Genomic DNA, 19,613 nt, shown 5'->3' on the forward strand with positions numbered 1-19,613 from the left:
TGTAACGAAAGGAGGGCAAGTCCCCACAATGACACTGTGTAAACAGGTTTATGTCCTCCCAACAGGTGAAATAAACATCCACACACACGCGCACACACACACACACCTCTCCGTACAGTGATGTTGTTTAGCTGGTGTGGCACCTGGAGTCAGAACAGCATGCTGACTCGGTGGCGGCCTGTTACTTTTCCAGGAGACCCATCAGTCTCTGAGCAGACATTTGCCCAAACCTCGCCTCGTGAAAATCACCTCACTCATACTCACACACATGTCCTGTACTCAAAAAGAATCTGTAACACCCAACTCTGCATTATCCCCGCTGAATTGAATCACAACAAATACCTGAAATATTTTCCCCAACAGAGAGGCCTGCAGCAGAGGATACAAGCAGTGAAGAAATAATACATGCACGGAAGATAATCACACACATGCTTTCAAGTGCATTACTGCACAGACAGCTGTTATTCCTGCCCTATAATACAAAAAACTTCCATTTGTAAAACAGTGTGATCTTGCTTGTAAAAAGTCTAAGATGATAGTCCAGAGTTTATTTGAACAAATGAAGAATTATTTACACAGCATTGAAACTATACATGTTGTGACTTTAAGACTATTTCTATGAACCCATGAGTCTGTGATGAAAGGGTGAACTTTTTGTGCATCTACAAAGGAAATGATTAATAAGCACAACAGGACGCCAACAATCACAATCACGACTAACTGGTCTTAACTTTGTAATGTCCAGTTAGCTCTACAGGACCGTGACTAACATAATGCTGATCAGCACATACAAATGGGAAGAGAAGGGGGGCATTCATTCTCCTTTACCACTCACAATGACGGGAATCAGAGGCAGAAAATTCTCAGAAATTCCTCGGAAGCACTAATTTTACCACTTAAGGAAGCGCTTAGCATGAAAACCACAGCAGAGGACGGTCTGGCTCTAATCTAAAGGTCAGGCTTCTGAGTGAGAGCTTCCCTGGATGTGGTTGAATCGACACGGGACAGCTAATGCATACTCTATCTGTACTTACATTCTTTCTGATGGCCACCCAGAGCACAACACATACTGTACATTAGTGGGCAGGAGGTTAGCCGGTATTTACGTACGTGTCAACATTAAGAGAGAGGAACCGCTGAATCTCAACCACCTATAATCTATCTCATGTTACTGTGTCTCTCCTTCTTAGAAAAGGTTTTCTCTCAGATCATGTAACAGTTTAGTGGCATGACTGGACCAGTGGCCATTCAGAGGTATGTTCTGAGAAAGACGACCTTGTAACAAGAGAGCGGAAATTTGTGACGGACTGTATAAGTCGGAGGTCAAGACATGACTGTGGCAACAGATTTACATCACATCTGTTTTAGTCAACATACATTGAGTGCGGCTCTGTATGTCTGACTGATGTGTCCAAAGCGGCTGCTGATCAAACCTACTTTAGGAACCAATTTATCCTTATTCTTTTCAAACAGATTCTCTTTTGGACTGATTCATTTTCACATTTATTCAGCACTGTAAAGCTACTGTAAATGCTTTAAATGTAAATGTAAATGCTTACATACCTGCAGGCTGGTGCTCTGGTCTGAGAAAGGTGAGCTGAAGAAAGTCGTCACGATGCTCATGACCGTCTCGGTCACATAGCGCTCCAGCACGGTGTCTGCATGCTTGCGGTCGCTTGTGTTGTTGCACACCTGCAATCACAGAAACAGAACAATACTACCTGTGTCTGAACAATCCTCACTTTCAAAGTGAAGGGAAAAAGTCCATAAAGCTGCCTGGTGTTCCTTACTCTGCAAATGTCAACCAGGAAGTTCTCGAAGAGTTTCCACATGTGGTTGGAGGTGTAGATCTCCTTCATTTCCACCTCTGTGTCCACATAGCAGTGGTTCAGGAAGTTGATATAGGCGATCTTCACCTGAAAGGTGGGGATTAGGGTTAATATAAAACCCTAAAAGTCCATCATATGTTACACTAAGCAAACATACGAATATGACATGATAATGGAAGAAAATCATTCGTGATTGATATTAACTGATTATGCTGCTGTGAATGTGGTCATATAATATTTCAAAGCATTTGAATTTAGATGCATTGAGCGCTGTGAGCCTCCATATTCACAGAGTCTGCTCCATAACTGGCTTATTGTTTTCTTTCATGCAGCAGTCAAATCCTCAGCACGGCCCTGCTCGGGGCTTATCTCACCTCTGGGATGCAGTCCTCATGGGTCACCACCCGCACGATGTCATCCAGCGGTAACAGGGAGTTACACTTGATCTCCGTGTAGACGTTCTTGCCCTCAGTGCAGACAGCCAACAGCTCGACCAGGTGTATGTGGTACATCAGGGGGCTGTTCTCGTCCATGCGGTCCCGCTCCGATCGCATCATCTGCACCAGTGTCTGGAAGGAGGCGCGGTCATTATAGAAGACCAGGACATCTTCGCCAGCATTCACCAGCTGTAGGAAGACAGAGATGTGCACCATTACATGAGGAAATAAGGAGACTTTAGCATAGTTGAAACATTGGAAAGGTGGTAACAAGTATGACCTCCGCCATGACGATGTCCTGGCACTTTTTGATGAATTTATTCTCTGCTTTGACGATAGTCTGAAGGAACTTGAGGTACTGCACGTTGCGGCCGTGTGTCTCGATGCAGTGGACAAAGTGCTGAACCACACGCTCATTGATCTCACTGCACAGCTGGAAGTTGTTCATGAAGATATGCTGCATGGTGATGGCTTCTAAAATCTGAACAAAAGAGAGGAGCACCAGAACAGAATGGTGTTGTTTGAAGTCAAAAATCAGCCACTTTCAACAGCAGCACTGTGGGTGTCGAGTGGGGCGTCGTCTGCTCACCCCTGGGTTGAGGAACAGGTTGATGTGCTTGTGCAGCAGGGCTTGGTTCTGCTGGTTTCCTGCACAGAAATTCTGTAGGAACTGGTGGGCTAGCTTCATGATATCCTGCATGCGCAAGTCTTCTCCCTGGAGGGGAAAATGTGAATGTGAAGGTTTGTCCAATTTAACACACCAAAAGCACATCTTACTGAAAGCTCTCCATACCTTCTCATAGGGGATCTGCAGGAGCTCGAGGACGACAGCGTGAGCCCCCATGTTCCTCAGCAGCCTCTGCTGCTGCTTCTTGCTCTTCCTACCTGACAGGCCTTCTTGGACACAGAGTCTACTGAGCCGCAGCAGGATCTGATAGGCAACAGTGAGGAGAGAAAGAAAGAAAATGTGAGGGAGTGGGGAATGTGCAAAAAAAGTCTATAGGGCAGATAAGAGCTTGTTAACCATACTTAGAAGTACGATAATTACCTCCTTTACCACCCTATAGTTGTAACTGCTGGTGCTTTCTGCTTTCTTTGGTTTGTCTGTGCCCCCTGAATCCCCCTACAGAGAACACCAGAAACAATGCATTAGAGAAAAAGACCTTACTCTAGTAAAGACACTTAGTGGCGGCTGGCTTTTCAGTGTTTTTTGATGTACAAACAAATCACTGAACCTTTTTATGCTCTGGCTCAGTGGAGAGCCCCTCTCCTGCATCCATGCCCTCGTCTGGCCCCTGCCTCTTGTAAACCCAGAGCTCAGACTTCTCTACGATAGAGCGCAGCTGGTCCAGGTCTGACTTGATTTGTTTGTAATTTTCCACATCTTGGCTGGTGACCAGCAGCTGGACCTGTGAGTATATATGCTGTTAGAGTACAAAGTACAGAGCAGAGCAAACTGGAATGGCAAGATGGTGCTGATTCCACACTCAAATGTGGATGCACGCTAGATGCATGTGCATGTAAGCATGCATGTGTCACAAGAGTAAAAAGAATGGAAGGCACAGCAAATGTCTCTTTAAACTGGTATGATTTTCATTGCTTCAGTTTCAGATGTGTGTGAGTTGTTGGGATACCTGCTTAAAGGCCTGCAAGACCTCCTGCCTCTGGCTGAAGTGCCTAAAGAGCAGATGAAGGGCTCTGGACACCAGAGGAGGATAGTCATGCATGGTTAAGTGGAGCAGGACCCTCAAGAAGGTACGGCCACCATGATCGTCCAGATCCAGCGGGGTGTTCTCTTCACTAGACGCGCACAGAACACACACTCAGATGAAAACACATCCTCTTTCTTGTAATTTGCAACTCTTTCTCTGTTGGAACCTCGATTACCTTCCACCAAATATCCCCTCTGCCTGCTCTTCTATGTGCTCAAAATCCAAAGCTCCTGGAAGTTAAAAAAAAAAAGTATTTGTACCCTACAAAGTCTCAATGGCCACACATTTGTGTAACATGCAGACATAAGTTAACCTGACCTGGCATATTGTTCGGTCCTTCCACTGCTCCAGTTACAGATAATTCACTCTGGGAGTTACTCTCATCAAACTCCCTCTTAAATATAGACAGCAGACAGGAGATCCTGTAGTCCAGGCGCACATTCAAGATGAACTACAGGGCAGGATAGATAATATCAGGGATTATATGTGAATATCTGAAGGATGAAGTGACTGTGTCCGATACACTGTACTGTATGCATGCAAGTGCATTTAATTGTAATATTGCATGTTCTTCACCTGCAGGATCTCAATGATCTTGAGCTTGGTGTCCATGACCAAAATGTCTTGTTTCTCGGGTTCAGTCTGGGTCTTGACTGTGTCTCCACTGGTGCTGCTGTTTGAAGTCATGGGAAGGAAGCCCCCTCCTCTCAGGACTACTTGGGACATCAGCTCTCCCACGCCATGAATGGACCTCATCACGTTGCTGCCTGGAAATGAGCCCACACGTGCACAAATACGCAACATCAACTTCATGTCCAGGAGGTGTTTGGTCGTCTGCGGAGCAACCATGGTGGTGTGCATACCTTTACTTTCATCTTCTTTGTCCAGCTTGTTGAAAGGGAAAATGGTGCTCATGTGGACACAGTCTAGAATAGCCAGCAGGATCTTGGTTAGTCTCAGCAGGTCACTGAAGTTGTAGAAGCCAAAATAAATCAGGTTCCTGGCCAGATTCACCACCTAAACATGAAAGATAGACAACTGAAGCAGGTTTGCTGCTGATTTTACCATCAAAGCCTGACAACTATGATGTAAGTGTGATTATATATCAAGAATAAGCCAGGCTGACCTCGAAGGTGAGCTTGTTTTTCTCTTTATCTGCAAAAGGGAAGCTCTGACACACCACATCTCTCAGGTAGTTCTCAACAAACTCCATAGTCTGAGAGAACCGCTCCTTAATTTCATCTTTAGATGTTCCATCATTGTCATAACTATAAAAAGGCAACAAAAAAAGCACAAATGAATCAACAACAACAACAACAAAAAGTTGCTGTCTACATGACAGAAATATTAGAGAACAATCAATCAACTCCCATGTGTCTGTTTACTCACTCGTCAATGGCAATCTCTGAGGGGATCTCAGACCAGAGTCGAGCGTATTTGACAGGCGTAACCTGCTCCTGAGGGTCGCGATCCACATGCATGTGCAGCATCATGCGGCAGAAGGAGGCTCGCAGATCATAGGGCAGGTCTTCATCGGACATGCACCGCAAGATCAGGTCCACATCCAGCTGGCCGGAGATCTTGTTGATTGCCAGGTACTGTCGGTCCAAACACATTCTGGCAAACAGGTTCAGCTGGTACCTGTGGCCGTAAATACATACAAGCAGAGTCAGACTTACATCTGAAACACTCCAAATCCAAGTTGTTTTGTTTGCTTGTTTGTTTGTTCCCGAGTGACACATTGGGCAAATGCAACACTATCTCAATCTAAAGCCCACATGCTGCTTGTGCTCTGGCTCAATCTTAAGTCAGATAGGGGACTAGCGTTATCTCCTTCATCCCAAACCCACATGGAAAACAAAGTCCAGTAACTACCTGTAATAACTGATCACCTCCTGGTCCTCCTTCTGGCCCTCCTTGGCATCCTGGGCCAGCTCCCTGATGCTTTTACTGCGGATCTCTTTATTACTGTCTTTCCAGAACAACCACACCTCCTCCTCATCCTCCTCTGACTCCACAGAGTTCTCCCCGAGTGGCGCGCCCTCAATCTCAAATCTCGACAGCACGAGTCTGCAGGAGGAGGGGATTTTAAGCATTTGTGATAAATTTGAACAAAAGCACCAGGATTAGGATATAATGACTCCCAGTGTCATTACTGTCACCCTCCAGCTGTAAGAAAGGATGGGAAAAGCCTCGCAAACACATCTGTACTGCACAGAGACATATCAGAATCTTTAAAATATGATTGATGCATCTTTTTCTAGAGCTCAAGTATCGTCTTCAAATTGCTTATTTTGCCTCATAAACAGCAGCAAAACTCAGAAGATATTAACTTCACAATGATATGAAAGTAGCCAAGATTCATCTACTGATTTCTCAAAACAGTTTTGACCAATTATTTATCAATCAACTTATTCTCTAATCATCTAATCATGTCAGCACTACATCCCTTAACTCCATACATGGTGACTTCACAACATTGACTAGTTACATATGAGAAATTAAAGCTGTTGATAGCCAGATTTTGTTTATAAATGATTAATCCCTGGGTTGGGTTTAGAAGTAAGTGACATACACTCCATGTACTGCCTCTAGATGCCACATAGTGCTGACTGGCATCATGAGGAGGATGGGACTGAAACAGCTGGAATTCGAGTGGGGGGCTACTCACTTAGTTTCTATGAGGATGTCTGCGTTAGCTGGATCCAGCACTGCGTTACAGATGAGCTCCTGTGTCACAGGGATGGACTTATTCATTGACACACACAAGTCCGACAGGTAGTCCAGGAACCTGGACACGCACACGCACACGCGCGCACACACACACGCACGCACGCACACACACACACACACACACACACACACACACACACACACACACACACACACACACGCACGCACAGACAATATATGCAAAATTCAATCACATAGCCCACAAAAACATCCTTTCAGAGTAAATAATGTACCAGCATACTGTCTTAAACCACACATTCCAAACTTTAATTCAATCACCTAAATTAAACCACACTGATGTACCATAACAGTGAAGGGACACTCATTTATGCTGTGAGACGTTCAAGTTGTACGTTAGAATAAAATGTTGGATGTCTTTACACTCTTGTGTGAGCTCTCTGCTTGCCTGGTGTAAGCAAACTTATTGTGTGCATACATGTAGAGGATAGTGTATGATCAGGATATGAAGCTTAAAATCAGGATACACACGCGCACACACACGCACGCACACACAAACCTGGGCTCGCGGTTCTTGCGGACCAGGCTGACAAACGTGTCGATCTCTGCAGCAGTGATGTGTTTCTCCAGCAGCTTGCGGTTGTTGTGGAGCAGAGCTGTGATCGTGTCCTCGGCCAGGACATCATAGCCGATTTGCTTCTGCATGAAGCGAAACTGCTTGGCTATGTACTCCTGCGGGACGGACAGACAAACAGTCTGAGGACACGCAAACCAAAAGCAGACGGCACAGACTCACTGTGGAAAAAAAATGTCATTATTAACCAAGCCCTTTCATCTTTCTCTGTAACCTTGTTATGTCCACATCCATTACTTACATTGACAGATACAGGCCATCTGTGTGCAGAAAAACACAACAGCATGTTCACAAGGAACAGACTGCCTCCAAATTCCACCTAATTAAATGTCCCCTCTAACAATTATACTGTAATGTGTTTAAGAGAAACTGACTGCTCTTAGAAAATGGGGATGTTGTACTTCACGTGTTCAGCATTTGTTAAAGGATGAGCTCACATCGCTCTGCGGCTCTGTGTGTTCGTGTCCACAGAAAATTTGATAAAAGGTCCTCGGCTGGCGATCCTTGCAACATGCACAGTGGATTTTTTGTTCTGATAATCATATCAGAGCTGCTCCAGAGCAAAGGCCTCTTTCACTTACTATTAGATTCAATTTTGGAATGCACTTTTCCTCCAATGGCACGTACACTCGTTATGAGGACATAAAGGCCTGACAAGCTATACCTGGTTCTTGCGGTAGTCCTGCTGAGAGTGACGCAAAACCCGATAACACAGGCGGCAGATGTGTCTGAAGGGGGCATGGCGCTGGTCAGCCAGCTCCTCCAGTCGGAGCATGGGCCCGTCCCCACTGTCTGTGAATGGAGCCTGGAGCAGCTTGAAGATCTGAACACAGGGATAAGGTTGTGACAATTGTAGCCATACTGAAGTTGAATCCAAAAGAACATGCTGATGCTAATAGCAGGCCTGACAACCATTGAGCTGTGTTACAGAGCGTCATAAAGATTAGAGAGGCGGTAAAGGAAAGCGCATTACATTCACCGTATTAAGGCAATACCTGCTTGAGAATATTCTGCTCTCTCATGAGTTTCTGCCGCTCCCTGTTGGGTTTGTTGACCATGATCTCGAGAACATCCTGCCCATTGTTGGGAATATCCACCACAAAGAACACCAGATCCTCCAGAAGCTTGGTGACCGCTCTGGTTGCACATGCAAAAGAGACACAAAAAGCAATAACAGATGTCTACCTTGTTACATGAGAGGAAATTATTGTCTGGCACCACTGCGCATTTTATACAGTACCTCCTCTCATTCTGCGTGATGGTGCCTTTTTCCAGCTTTCCAGCAATAGAGGCCAACACTTTACTGGCATCGTTGGCAAAGTCAAGGTCTCTTACTTCGGCCGGAGAGACGGGCACAATGGCAAAAGCTTCTTTGTCCTCTTTCAGTGCAGAGGTGCCAATCTTGAATCAGGAAAGAAATGTACAACTTTGTCATCTATGGGGGCAGTGTGAGATATTTTATAATATTTAGAAATGGTCTCTGGGTCCACTTGTTTTATTCTTACCCCAAATATAGAAAACCAATAATGAAAACTGCAATCATATGTTTACTGTGAAAAAACAGGGCAAATTCAGGTCTGAAACACTTCCGTAACTTCACAGCTGGGTTTGCACTTTTTATTTAGCGATGACCCCTGGTGACTCATAAAATGAGAGAATTTCACCTCAGCATCATGCACAGGAGTCTAGACATGACAAAAGCTGCAGCAGTTTACTGGTGATACACTGTTACACATCAGCGCAAATGAAGTGTCACTCACACGCAGCATGACAGGCTTTTCCTCCTCCTTGTCTATTGGCTGGTTGGTGCTGTGAACCCATGTGTTTGTGCACAGGTGTCTGAGGCGCACGTATGAGTTCCTGAAAACACATTTTTTAGATTTTTATCTATGATTGCATGTCATTTTTGCACAAAAAGACTATTTCCTTCAGCATCGATCACCTTACAATAACCGTTTTCAGACACATGAGAAGCACAACGACTTTTACGCCGGGCTCCAGCAAGACGTACGTGCTGCCATTAACACATGACACTGGCACGGATCTACAACGGCATCCTCTTTCTTAAACTACTCCCTTTAAAGTCGCGGCATTTTCTCGTGAAGTAACGTGAGTCAAACCCATGCTTTGTTCATTTATCACATGCAAGAGAAATCCACCATCACTACGAACAAGCACAAACACATCTGCTTTCACACATGACCTGTTGGCTGCTATTAACCAGCGTAAAATCCTTATCTGTGGACCCATTTTTGTGAGTAACACCAAGTCACAGGCTGGCTTACATTAACACATGTATACTATGTCCATGGTTTATAGTTTCGCAAGGATATTAAGATGACCTCACATACAGTGGAAATCCCCTGCTTGTAATGAGTCTGCTGTTTGGTTTTCGGTGGAAAGAGTGACAGACCAGGAAACAGACCAGGCTCTTCTCTGTAACACAGGCCTGAGCGGGTCTGAAACACTTAGCGTTATGGCCTACCTGGGTACCAGCGAGTCTCCCCCTCTTAATGTGGTAGGGTCAAGCTCAAATATGGAAGAGATGTCATTCCCATCAGGTACAGACACAAGGGTGTACATGACTTTGTCCTGGACATTTCTCAGACGGGCCCGTAAGGCTTCCTGCTCTGAGTCCAGCTGGTGGGAAAAGCCAAAACAGAGAACAATTAGAAACTGTTTCTTACAAAGCACACACTGATTCTCAACTTGAGTAACTGAGATTATCTGCCACGTTTGTGTCAAGATCAGTGACAGTCAGGTCTTTCAGTGAAAAGGTCGACTATTGCTGTGGAAAGATTTGCAGGAACTGACTCAGGATAGTGAAAATGAAATGATGCACATGACGCAATCACTGTTCAAAGTCCACTTTCCTCAAAAGAGCAGCTACTTTTTTTTCTGACTTTGTACGTTAAATTTTCCAAATAACATGTGACAGTCTTCACTCAATAGGCCAATAACAGTCGCCAGAAAATCCTTATGACTAAATTTCAAATCAGTCGGACCTTGAAAAAGATTTCAAGATCTGGCACAATTAATTAAACATTTTGGTCTGTTGAACTGAATCCTGCTTTCAGTAGGACTCAACCAACATGAAATAGCTCTCACAATAAATTGGAGGCTATTTTCTTTTAGCCTGGGACATTTGCACCACTTCAGTTGCTTTGGGTATTTTTTTAGGGTTTTTCTTTACTGTAGAAGCGAGGCAATAAACTCAGGAGCAGACCGACTGTGAGCCGGTTCACTTGTCGCTGCCTGGTCAGCAGATGTCAACAGCTTCATGTTCACAGCCAGTTGCAAAGAAGTGACTTGCCATCCCAGTACAGGTGCATTCACAGTGAAAGGCTGCCATCTGCTGGTGGCCGAAGTGTAATACCAGCTCTATGTGCAGACATACATTCAGCCATGTGCTGCTGGAAATAACTACTCTCGAAGCCTTTATTAAACTTTATTATTAAAGTTTACAGAATCAGTTTATAACTACAGTACAGTCACCAAAGTATATTGTCACTTTGTTTATTTTACCGGCTGTTCATATTAACTTTGCATGTTTTGATCATCATCATTTAATGCTTGCTAATTTAGTGGCCAGGAGACAACAAACAAATTGACGACAGGATCATTTCACTTCAGTATTTAATTATTTTGGGTTGAGTAATTGTGTAGATGGAACGCCAGAATGAAGCATATTCCTAACCTTGAATACATAACAGGCGATTGTGTTTACTACGCGTTTTCTTTTCCAACCATAGTCAAACATTGTCCATAACTGAGCTTGAGGTGTCCTGTTTCATTGTATAACTTTAACACCTGCCAGCCAATCAGAAACAAGTATTTTCTTGTGTCACACTATAAAATCACCAAGTTAGGCTGGTTAACAACTAGACAATAATGGACCCATTATTAGTGACAGCTGACACACAAATGTTACCAACTCCAAACACAAGTGTTTCAGTGTGGCTCACTCACTGAGGAGCGGGACTCCAGGCACTCCTCTTCATACTCAGGATTCACCTGCAAAAACACAAAGTGGTTCCCCACGTGGAATAAACTCTAGACATCACCTGGAATATTGTTTTCTGTAATATCAATATGTCTAAATACATGAATAAAAAATAAGAATAAATAAATACAGTTCTGCTATGGAGGTACTGTTGACACAGTTATTGAAATCAGTGTGTCTGTGGGCAGCTGACCTCTGCAGCCAGGTAGTGTCCAGTAGCCAGGTGTTTGAACCTGAACAGGCTGTTCCAGTAGCCTGCCCCCCCTCGACATGGATCATGCTGCACAACCTGGCACCAGAGCACACAGCGGTTACATCTTGCAGCAGTACATACAATTTATTTAACAGGTGCTGTGGGCTGAATTACCTGATATGCTGTACAGTAAAAGGAAATGTTTCCCCAAAAGACTTAATCTATGTTTACTGCTCTGTTCACAGCACAGACATCAATCAGCAAAACCAACTCTAACAATATTCCTCCTCACCTCTATCTCCCATAAGGCTTTGCTGCTGGTTGCCGAGGTAGCTGACTGCCGCCCAGTAGTGCGGAGGAAAACATATTGTTTTTTTCTGTGATCGTCACACGTGAGGAATTTCTCCTGCTCCGCGTGAAATAACCGTACCACGTCGCCCTGGAGGATGCACAACATTTATTACAGTCAGAAATATTCAAAGTCACCTTCAAACCAACTAATTACTCAATTTAAATAATGAAATATCATGGCATGTATCAGATTTCACAAGATGCATCCTTTGTAAGAAACCAGAGGTTATTCCAATTAAAAAAACAACTTGCAATCAGTGTCAGTCAGTTTCACTAGTTCACGTCCCGAAAGTGTCCCAAAATTGACTGAGTCTACAGTAGGCAGATATTTTGGGGAGGCCCTTTGGCCGGACCCACTGTAGCTGTTTCTCTGGTTAAAGCCTAGAACGTAGAGCTGTTTGATAACCAATAAAACATAATCTCATTTGTACTCTAAGCACGTACTGTAGAATGAAAACACTAAACTGGAAACAAACAAAGCCTCGAGCCCACTCAACTCTGATGAGCGACATTAGACAACACCTCTGCTGAGAGAATGTAAGCAAGTTTCATACGCTATGGAAACCTTTCATTGATTAATTCAAGGCTGTACTGAGCGTACTGTATATGGGAGATTTGTATGCTGCTATGATACGTATACTGCATGTTTATGTATCTGTAAAACCATAACAAAGTGTGTCTGTTTTTTTCTGGCAGCTACTGTGAGACAAACCCCTTTTAGGATGATCTCCTGATTGTCGCTCCATTTCATAAACAGGACGATCTTCCAGCTGGTGTTACAGTTGACCGAATTCACCTGAAAAACAAACAATCGGAGTCTGACGTGACTGTAGGCGTAATCTCTTGGCAGCTGTCACGCACTGCAACAACACTGCAGAGATTAACGAGGTAGTCTGTGTTTATGGAGTTTCATTTTTTCCTCAAAGTGAGACTAAGTCATGGTTGACCTTTTTAAAGATGGTATAGAAGAACCAAAATGCTCTTAAGTTCAATATGTCGTCCAACTAAACACATTTTAAAATTTGGACTATATTCAACATGAAGTTCACTTCCTGTTGTCAGTCATAAATAAGAAATACACGAGTATGTCTCGCTCTTGCACAACTGCCCCAAAACGGTCCAGCTCCCTTTAACTGTCTCTGTGTTTCTGCAAAAGGCACTGTGTTGAAATAACACATGTAACATAAAGTAAGTCAGCGCAGTCTAGTGCTATGAGAGAGAAACAGTCTTTCAAATACAGTGTTGGCTGCAGCCTTGTCCTTAACTGTGCTAAATGTGGAGCACATGAAAACAATCCTGTAGTGTTTCACATCAGGCAGCTAATAACCAAACAGCAGTTCTGAGGAAAAAAAGCCATAATTAGATTCTGCACAGCAGACCCCTCCACAGACACAGCTGAGGAATAAGGATGCGTTGCAGCGGCTCAGTCCAACCTCGTTGCATCCTGGATTATCCACGAGCTGGTGTGTGCTGGCATGGAGCGGCTGACCAGCATTCACTGGGTTAAGGACCACTTTGTCGCCGATCACCACCTGCAATCACACGCAAAACAGAAGACATATAAAAATGCTAAACAAAAGAGCAGAGGTTAGGCACTATGACCCTAGCACAGGCAGAGCTGCCGAAGAAGCACTGCAGCCTCAGGGTTTGAGTTATTTAAGAGAGTGGAAAGCTATTAGGACCACGATGAAGGAATATTGTGGAGATCAAGACTCTAAAGACAGTGGAGATGGTTGTGAATTTGAGAAGGAGGAGCCCAGCCCCACCCGCCTCCATCATCCTGTGTGACTCCCTTCCGCTTCCTGCGCACCATCATCACCCTAATCATGACATCAACCTCGGCTCAAAGAAGGCCCAGAAGAGGATGAACGGTGCACTTCTAGGCCACCATCACTGAGTCCATCCTTATCTCCTCCATCACCGTCTGATACGCTGCACCCACTGATAAAGACAAGGGCAGGCTGCAGCCTATCATTCGCCCCCCCTTGAGAAGGTGATTGGCTGCAATCCACCATCCTACCAGGACCTATATGCCTCCAAGACTCCTAGATGAGGAATGATTGTGGCTGACCACGACCACGCCAGACACAATCTCTTCTCCCCTCCGCACACCACAGGAACAGTTTCTTCCCATCTGCAGCTGGCCTCAACAAAAAGGCCCGGGACCCCCACTGATGCTGACTCTTATTCTGCACACTGCATCTTACATTAACGTCAGCAGTTATTTTTGTTGAACTAAAATTTATGGAATGTTTTAGTTGACAACAATTTACTGTACTATATTACTGTACAATACCCTGAGTGCAGTGCAATTTAATAGTAGAAAAATACTCAACTTTACATAGACAGTGGGTATGGGTCAGAGAGCATCAGTACCCGTTTGAATGTCACTAGCTTCTGTCTGTTCTCAGCAGGTATGGAGTGACTCCAATTTTCTTTCTGGCCGATGCCTGCTGCTGCTTAGGCCGCGTGCCATACCTACTTTGAGAGGAGCTTAGCAGAGAGGCCCAGTCTATGCCGTGGTTCATTTTGTCCTTGGGCACCAGCCCACTACTTCCTGCTGCAGGGAAAGACGAGCCCGTGCCAGCAAGGGCTTTGCGATCAGGTAAACACCAATTGGGCACTGGCACCGGTCCATCCAGGGATGGATGAAGTCAGATGGATGCTTCACATTGAGGCTTAGGACAGTAAAGAAGACTCTTTCGAGGTCTGGACCTCTACAGTCTTAACCTTCCAATACTGATTTATTACTGTATGTATTACATGTTATATAAAAAATCAACCCAGGCATGATTCATTCCTTTTTTTTGGTCTGACGTCGACTGGCATACAGTGCGACATTCCCACAGTGCACCATGGCCACAGACGTGTACATACAGTGTGATGACTCACACTGTCTCCGATGGAGCGTAGTTTGTAGAAGGGCTGGATGTAGAACCAGGAGCCCTCATTTCCAGCAGTGTCCAGCATCACCCTCATGGCGTTCTTCTCTAACAGAGCAGGCAGACGCTTGTTCACCGTCAGGTATTTGTTGCTCTTCAGGTGGAGGAGCTGAGCAGAAACAGGATACAGTGTCAGACAATATAGACAAATGGACGTGCTCATTGGTCATTGGTTCTAATAGGCACTGCTAATTAACACCCCATTACTGTCAGTGGAGTTATTTAAGAAACTCATGTCAATTAGCTTGTAAGATATCTAATAGAGAGTTACACTGCTTTATTCTATATCTTTCCTGAAATGCATCTTCTTACTATCAACTGTGGATGTCCTCCAGATATTCTTCTGGCTCATATTATGATTGTTGATGTGCATGTGTGTTACAATTCATTCATGAGCCTGCCTCCAGTACTCTCTGTTCAGAATACATTACAGTATATTTGTATTATACAAATTTGCAGTTTCACTGTGAGTGCAGGAGGTTTCTGCCCCCTTCATTTTCACAGAGCCTATGCCAAAAATCATTACACTGAAATAATAGGAAATGCAAATACGGCTTTATTTCTTGTTTAAGGGTTAACATGGAGGAGCCTGGTCGCCGTGCGCTCAAGATGAAATTTAAGATACGAGATGCTGGAAAATGTGTGGGATTAAATCGTGTCAGGCATGACATGTCAGAGCGATCTCAGTTAAATCGAAAGTCCAAGCAAAGTTTATCTGGCTACATACCAAGCAGATGATGACTATTTCAGAACCAGAATAAGAATCTGCATTACTGGCAAAGCATGTGTACACATACAAGCAATCTGACTCCTGGTTTAAGTTGCTTTCAATGTCACTCGCAGTCCCGGGAATCATATTCAGGAAGACACAAATAGACGTATGGCTAAAAACAAGGACAACAAAGATGACCAAAGAAACATAGAACTATTACAGACATACAAGCAGGTGAAAAGTGTTGAAGCACAGTGTGTATTTTATACTGTAAATATATAATTTATAATTTGTGGGCAAGTGGATGCTTCAGTGTTGCAGGATAACTGACACTGTATGATTGATTTAACCTTTCATTATACTGACAGCCTGTGAAAAGACATTGTTCTTGTGTCTGGAGGTTTTGGCGTACAGAGATCTGCAGCATCGGAGGAACAAACCTGAATGACGTTCCCATACTGAATTACTGTTCCCAGCAGCTTTTTGTTTTCAGAGTCATTCTGCTTCTTCTCCAAGTCAGCTGCATGCTGGAAGGCAAGACGGAGATAAGCACGGGAGTGCAGTCAAGAATTAAGATGGTAAATTCACACCTACTAACTGCAGCACTGCTCACTGATGGCAGTTTTACCATACAGCAAGTTATCTGATTGGTTAGCTGTAAAACAAAGCATAGTAGTAACAAAGTTCTCCAAAAAAAATGCACGCCTCAACAGAGGGGCTTTAACCGAAAACTCACATGGCTCACATTTCCATGGAAACGCAGGAGAGATTGCAATCTTCCACTTTATGACTGTGTGGTCAGATAGCAGATTGCTTTAAATGGTATTGTCAGGCAGCAGAAAGAGAGAAGGGAGAGTGTAGAGGGCAGAAAGGTAGGACAGTAGGAGTGAAAGACTTCGGAAATGTCTATAAAAGGACTGCAGAATCCCACCTCAGCAAGCATACGTAACATTTCTATATTGGCTATGTGGCTTTGCATTCAGTCTCAACCAAATCTATCATCCAAACTTCAAGATTAAAAGAAGTGAAGTCTTTCTCAGCTCTGTCCTTTCTCCTCTTCATCCTGTGAGCCTGTGAGGACAGGTCTGTGTGTAGTGCGCTGGTCTGCAGCGACTGCAGGGGCGCGAACATGTCGACACTTCGCTTACATGGAGCTTGTTGAGCAGCACCGTGTCCGTGTTCCCTCCAGGCTTCGCTGCTTTCCAGAACTGCTTCTGGGCCGAGTAGCGGTTCATGGGACACAGTCTGAAGAGACAGTCTGGACGGAGAGACACAGAAAGAAATGAATATAGAGACAAAGATAGATAGAGACAGGCACAGGGAGAATGCATTCAGGGAAACATAGACTGGAGGCTTACCACAGTGTTTACTGCTAGGAGCAGTACATGGGTTTAAATCAAAGAAAGAGAAAACAAAGAAAGAGAAACATGTTGATGCATTCTGAGTGAGGCCTGGAAAAGGCCGGTGCTGCAGTGTGGGAGACAGGTCACAGCAACAGACACCAAAGGCCCGAGCCGCTAAAACCAGAAGACACAAGATGCTCGGCAAACACAGAAACTCCAAACAAAAAATAAAAAATACACGACAGGCTTGACTTAATAAATGAGCCCACTGTGACACGTCAGGTGATGTATTCAACCACACAATATAAACACACACTGTTTTCACACACTCCGCTCGTGTTCACGATCCTCCTTCCTGGAGATCAAAGGGCTTTGTCTGCTTCAGGGAGGAGGAGAGATGAGGGACAGCAAAGCATGTGTTTGAGTGTGGACGTGTTTTACTCATGCTGTGAGGACATAAATCACATTGTGGGGACTTGGCCTCATAGCTCAAATCATTGCATTTTTAGGGTGAAGACTTGGTTTAAGGTTAGGTTTCAGGTTAAGGTTAGGGGTGTGTGTGTGTGTGTGTGCGCACACCCTGGTAATACAAGTACAGTGATATGAGGTTACATCCTGTGGTTAGAGTAGGGTAAGCAACAGGGCACAACAACCTTCTGTGTCTGTGTGTGTTTGTGTGTGTGTATATGTGTGTGTGTGTGCACGCGCACACCCTGGTAATACAAGTATAGTAATATGAGGTTACATTCTGTGGTTAGAGTAGGGTGAGCGACAGGGCACAACAACCTTCTGTGTGTGTGTGTGTGTGTGTGTGTGTGTGTGTGTGTGTGTGTGTGTGTGTGTGTGTGTGTGTGTGTGTGCGTGCCCGCGCGTGTGTTATGATGTGACACAGCAGTAAGTCGTGGTCGGTGAGAGTTTGTAACCACAGCAACAATGAGACGTTGCTGTCGTCAGCAGACTCTGATTGTGCGGCTCATTTTCATAGATACTGTAGAAACCAGCAAACGGTTCCTCGATTTGCATGTGGACGCACTTTTAGCATAAAAGAGTTCCTCTTCTGTCCCAGAAGAGTTCCTCTTCTGCATCAGGCTGCACAGCGACTGCAGCTGAAGCCACATGAGCACTTTCACACCGGCTGAAAGTTTAGTTCTGCAGCGTACAGAACGCATGAACTATTATGACAGTTTTCCCTGCAGTGTTAAACTCCTGCACATCAGCGACTCCTCCCTCCGAGTCCTGGCTTTCCTCTGACTTCACCTCCCATCAGACCGAAGCTCTCTATTCTGAGAGGGCGAAAAGAGGAGAAAAAAGAACAATCCGTCCATCCTTCCCCCATTCTCTCTCGCTCTCTCTCCTCCTGCTCTAGCCTCAGTAACATGACCAAATAAGGCCAGCCAAGAGAAGGGGAGTGGGATGACAGAGGGAGAGAGAAGAGGGTGGGGACTCCCTATCTTCCCCCCTCGATTTTCTATCATCCCTCCTTCTCCCTTCTGAATTCCTCTAACTGTTTCACACACCACTCTCTCTCTCTCAGAACTAATAACGGCCTCTATCTTGCAAATCTTCCTCACGCCCCCTCCCCCCTCCCCACCCGCTCTCCTCAGCCCCCTCATCAGATATGGTTTACTTTAGTTTGACCTAAAATATGGTTAGAAAAACAAAGAAAAGGAAGTGAAAGAGAAATGAGGAAGAGAGTGAAAGAATGTGAGACGGGGGGTGGGGGGTGAGAAGGAGGAGAGCTGAAGCTATTTAACTCTGCAGAGGGAATGAATGTGTGTTCACATACAGTATGTGTCCCACATATGTTCACACCAGAAGATGAGACAGTAGCCCGGAAATGGATTAAATTAACAAGTGCAAAAGCCAAATGAATCACACACGCACACGCATGCACGCATGCACGCGCACGCACGCAAGAACACACACACACACAGGAGAGAAGACATGTCAGCTCAGTAATACTAAAATCTGTGGTGAGGATTCCTGCTGGGGTCGTCGGGCAGGAGAAGCGGTGGGACTGGTCCAGGGGGCAGAAGCTCAATGATTCATTAACATTCTTAAAACTTAAAACAATGTTTTACTACCGGAGCCCCCACCCCACAAACATTTAGCACTCAAAATATCTGTTTGAGCTCATAAACAAAGCTGTCTAGTGCGTGCACTTCTAAACACTAACCTAAAATCATGGAGCCCTGAGGTAAATCTACAAACATTAACACCACTGTTTGTTTTTGGGGCAAGGCCAAATCCAGCCTCTCGTCAATCAAGTCGCAAGCCCCTGAGGCCAAGTCACAAGCCTTTTAAGCAAGTCAACTGAAAGCCTTTCAGGCCTCTGAGCATCTAATACTGAAATTACACTATATCACATCACATTTTTCTTCAAAGCATTTTTTTTTTTTACTGAGCTGAACTTTTTTTTTTTTTGAAATATTTGCTTAGAGTTAGATAATAAGATTGATACCACTCTCATGTTTGTCTGTTAAATAAAGGCTACAGCCTGCGGGTAGCTTAGCTTAGCACAAAGATTAGAAATGAAGGAAATAGCTGGCCTGGCTCTATCTGAAGGTAAGAACATCTACCTTCCAGTAACCGTAACCTTCCACTAATTAGTAGGTTACATCACATTTGTTTAGTTTATACAAAAAGCCAAGTCCAACTACAATTAGTGCCTCGGGTTGTTTGTCTCCGCCTACCAGTCAAGTTGCAGTTTACATCCATGTCTGTCCAGACTCATATAATATATGTCGTGAAGGCTTTGAAGGAATT

General features: G+C 44.4%; 1 protein-coding gene across 10 annotated transcripts in view; it reads right to left on the reverse strand.

Annotated features, from left to right (window-relative positions):
* The window catches only part of LOC121616152 (inositol 1,4,5-trisphosphate receptor type 1), a 70,105-nt gene that overhangs the window by 37,732 nt on the left and 12,760 nt on the right, over window positions 1-19,613 (reverse strand). For 6 of the 10 annotated variants that reach the window (XM_041950856.1, XM_041950848.1, XM_041950840.1 and 3 more), the window contains exons 4-33: window positions 16,653-16,762; window positions 15,945-16,031; window positions 14,743-14,901; window positions 13,284-13,382; window positions 12,563-12,646; window positions 11,792-11,938; window positions 11,500-11,595; window positions 11,273-11,317; window positions 9,789-9,943; window positions 9,064-9,163; window positions 8,544-8,704; window positions 8,299-8,440; window positions 7,968-8,126; window positions 7,229-7,401; window positions 6,650-6,769; window positions 5,854-6,048; window positions 5,368-5,619; window positions 5,105-5,246; window positions 4,555-4,995; window positions 4,297-4,429; window positions 4,154-4,208; window positions 3,901-4,066; window positions 3,502-3,675; window positions 3,315-3,389; window positions 3,060-3,197; window positions 2,856-2,981; window positions 2,547-2,747; window positions 2,204-2,455; window positions 1,791-1,916; window positions 1,564-1,692 (exon numbers count right to left, since the gene is read on the reverse strand). In XM_041950856.1, the coding sequence (XP_041806790.1) occupies window positions 1,564-1,692; window positions 1,791-1,916; window positions 2,204-2,455; window positions 2,547-2,747; window positions 2,856-2,981; window positions 3,060-3,197; window positions 3,315-3,389; window positions 3,502-3,675; window positions 3,901-4,066; window positions 4,154-4,208; window positions 4,297-4,429; window positions 4,555-4,995; window positions 5,105-5,246; window positions 5,368-5,619; window positions 5,854-6,048; window positions 6,650-6,769; window positions 7,229-7,401; window positions 7,968-8,126; window positions 8,299-8,440; window positions 8,544-8,704; window positions 9,064-9,163; window positions 9,789-9,943; window positions 11,273-11,317; window positions 11,500-11,595; window positions 11,792-11,938; window positions 12,563-12,646; window positions 13,284-13,382; window positions 14,743-14,901; window positions 15,945-16,031; window positions 16,653-16,762 (4,442 nt within the window). The remainder of the gene's footprint in view (window positions 1-1,563; window positions 1,693-1,790; window positions 1,917-2,203; window positions 2,456-2,546; window positions 2,748-2,855; window positions 2,982-3,059; window positions 3,198-3,314; window positions 3,390-3,501; window positions 3,676-3,900; window positions 4,067-4,153; window positions 4,209-4,296; window positions 4,430-4,554; window positions 4,996-5,104; window positions 5,247-5,367; window positions 5,620-5,853; window positions 6,049-6,649; window positions 6,770-7,228; window positions 7,402-7,967; window positions 8,127-8,298; window positions 8,441-8,543; window positions 8,705-9,063; window positions 9,164-9,788; window positions 9,944-11,272; window positions 11,318-11,499; window positions 11,596-11,791; window positions 11,939-12,562; window positions 12,647-13,283; window positions 13,383-14,742; window positions 14,902-15,944; window positions 16,032-16,652; window positions 16,763-19,613) is intronic. The other 4 variants (XM_041950883.1, XM_041950899.1, XM_041950874.1 and 1 more) reach the window with 2 other exon arrangements.

The sequence above is a fragment of the Chelmon rostratus genome, chromosome 2 (assembly GCF_017976325.1).
Source record: "Chelmon rostratus isolate fCheRos1 chromosome 2, fCheRos1.pri, whole genome shotgun sequence".
Lineage (NCBI taxonomy): Eukaryota > Metazoa > Chordata > Actinopteri > Chaetodontiformes > Chaetodontidae > Chelmon > Chelmon rostratus.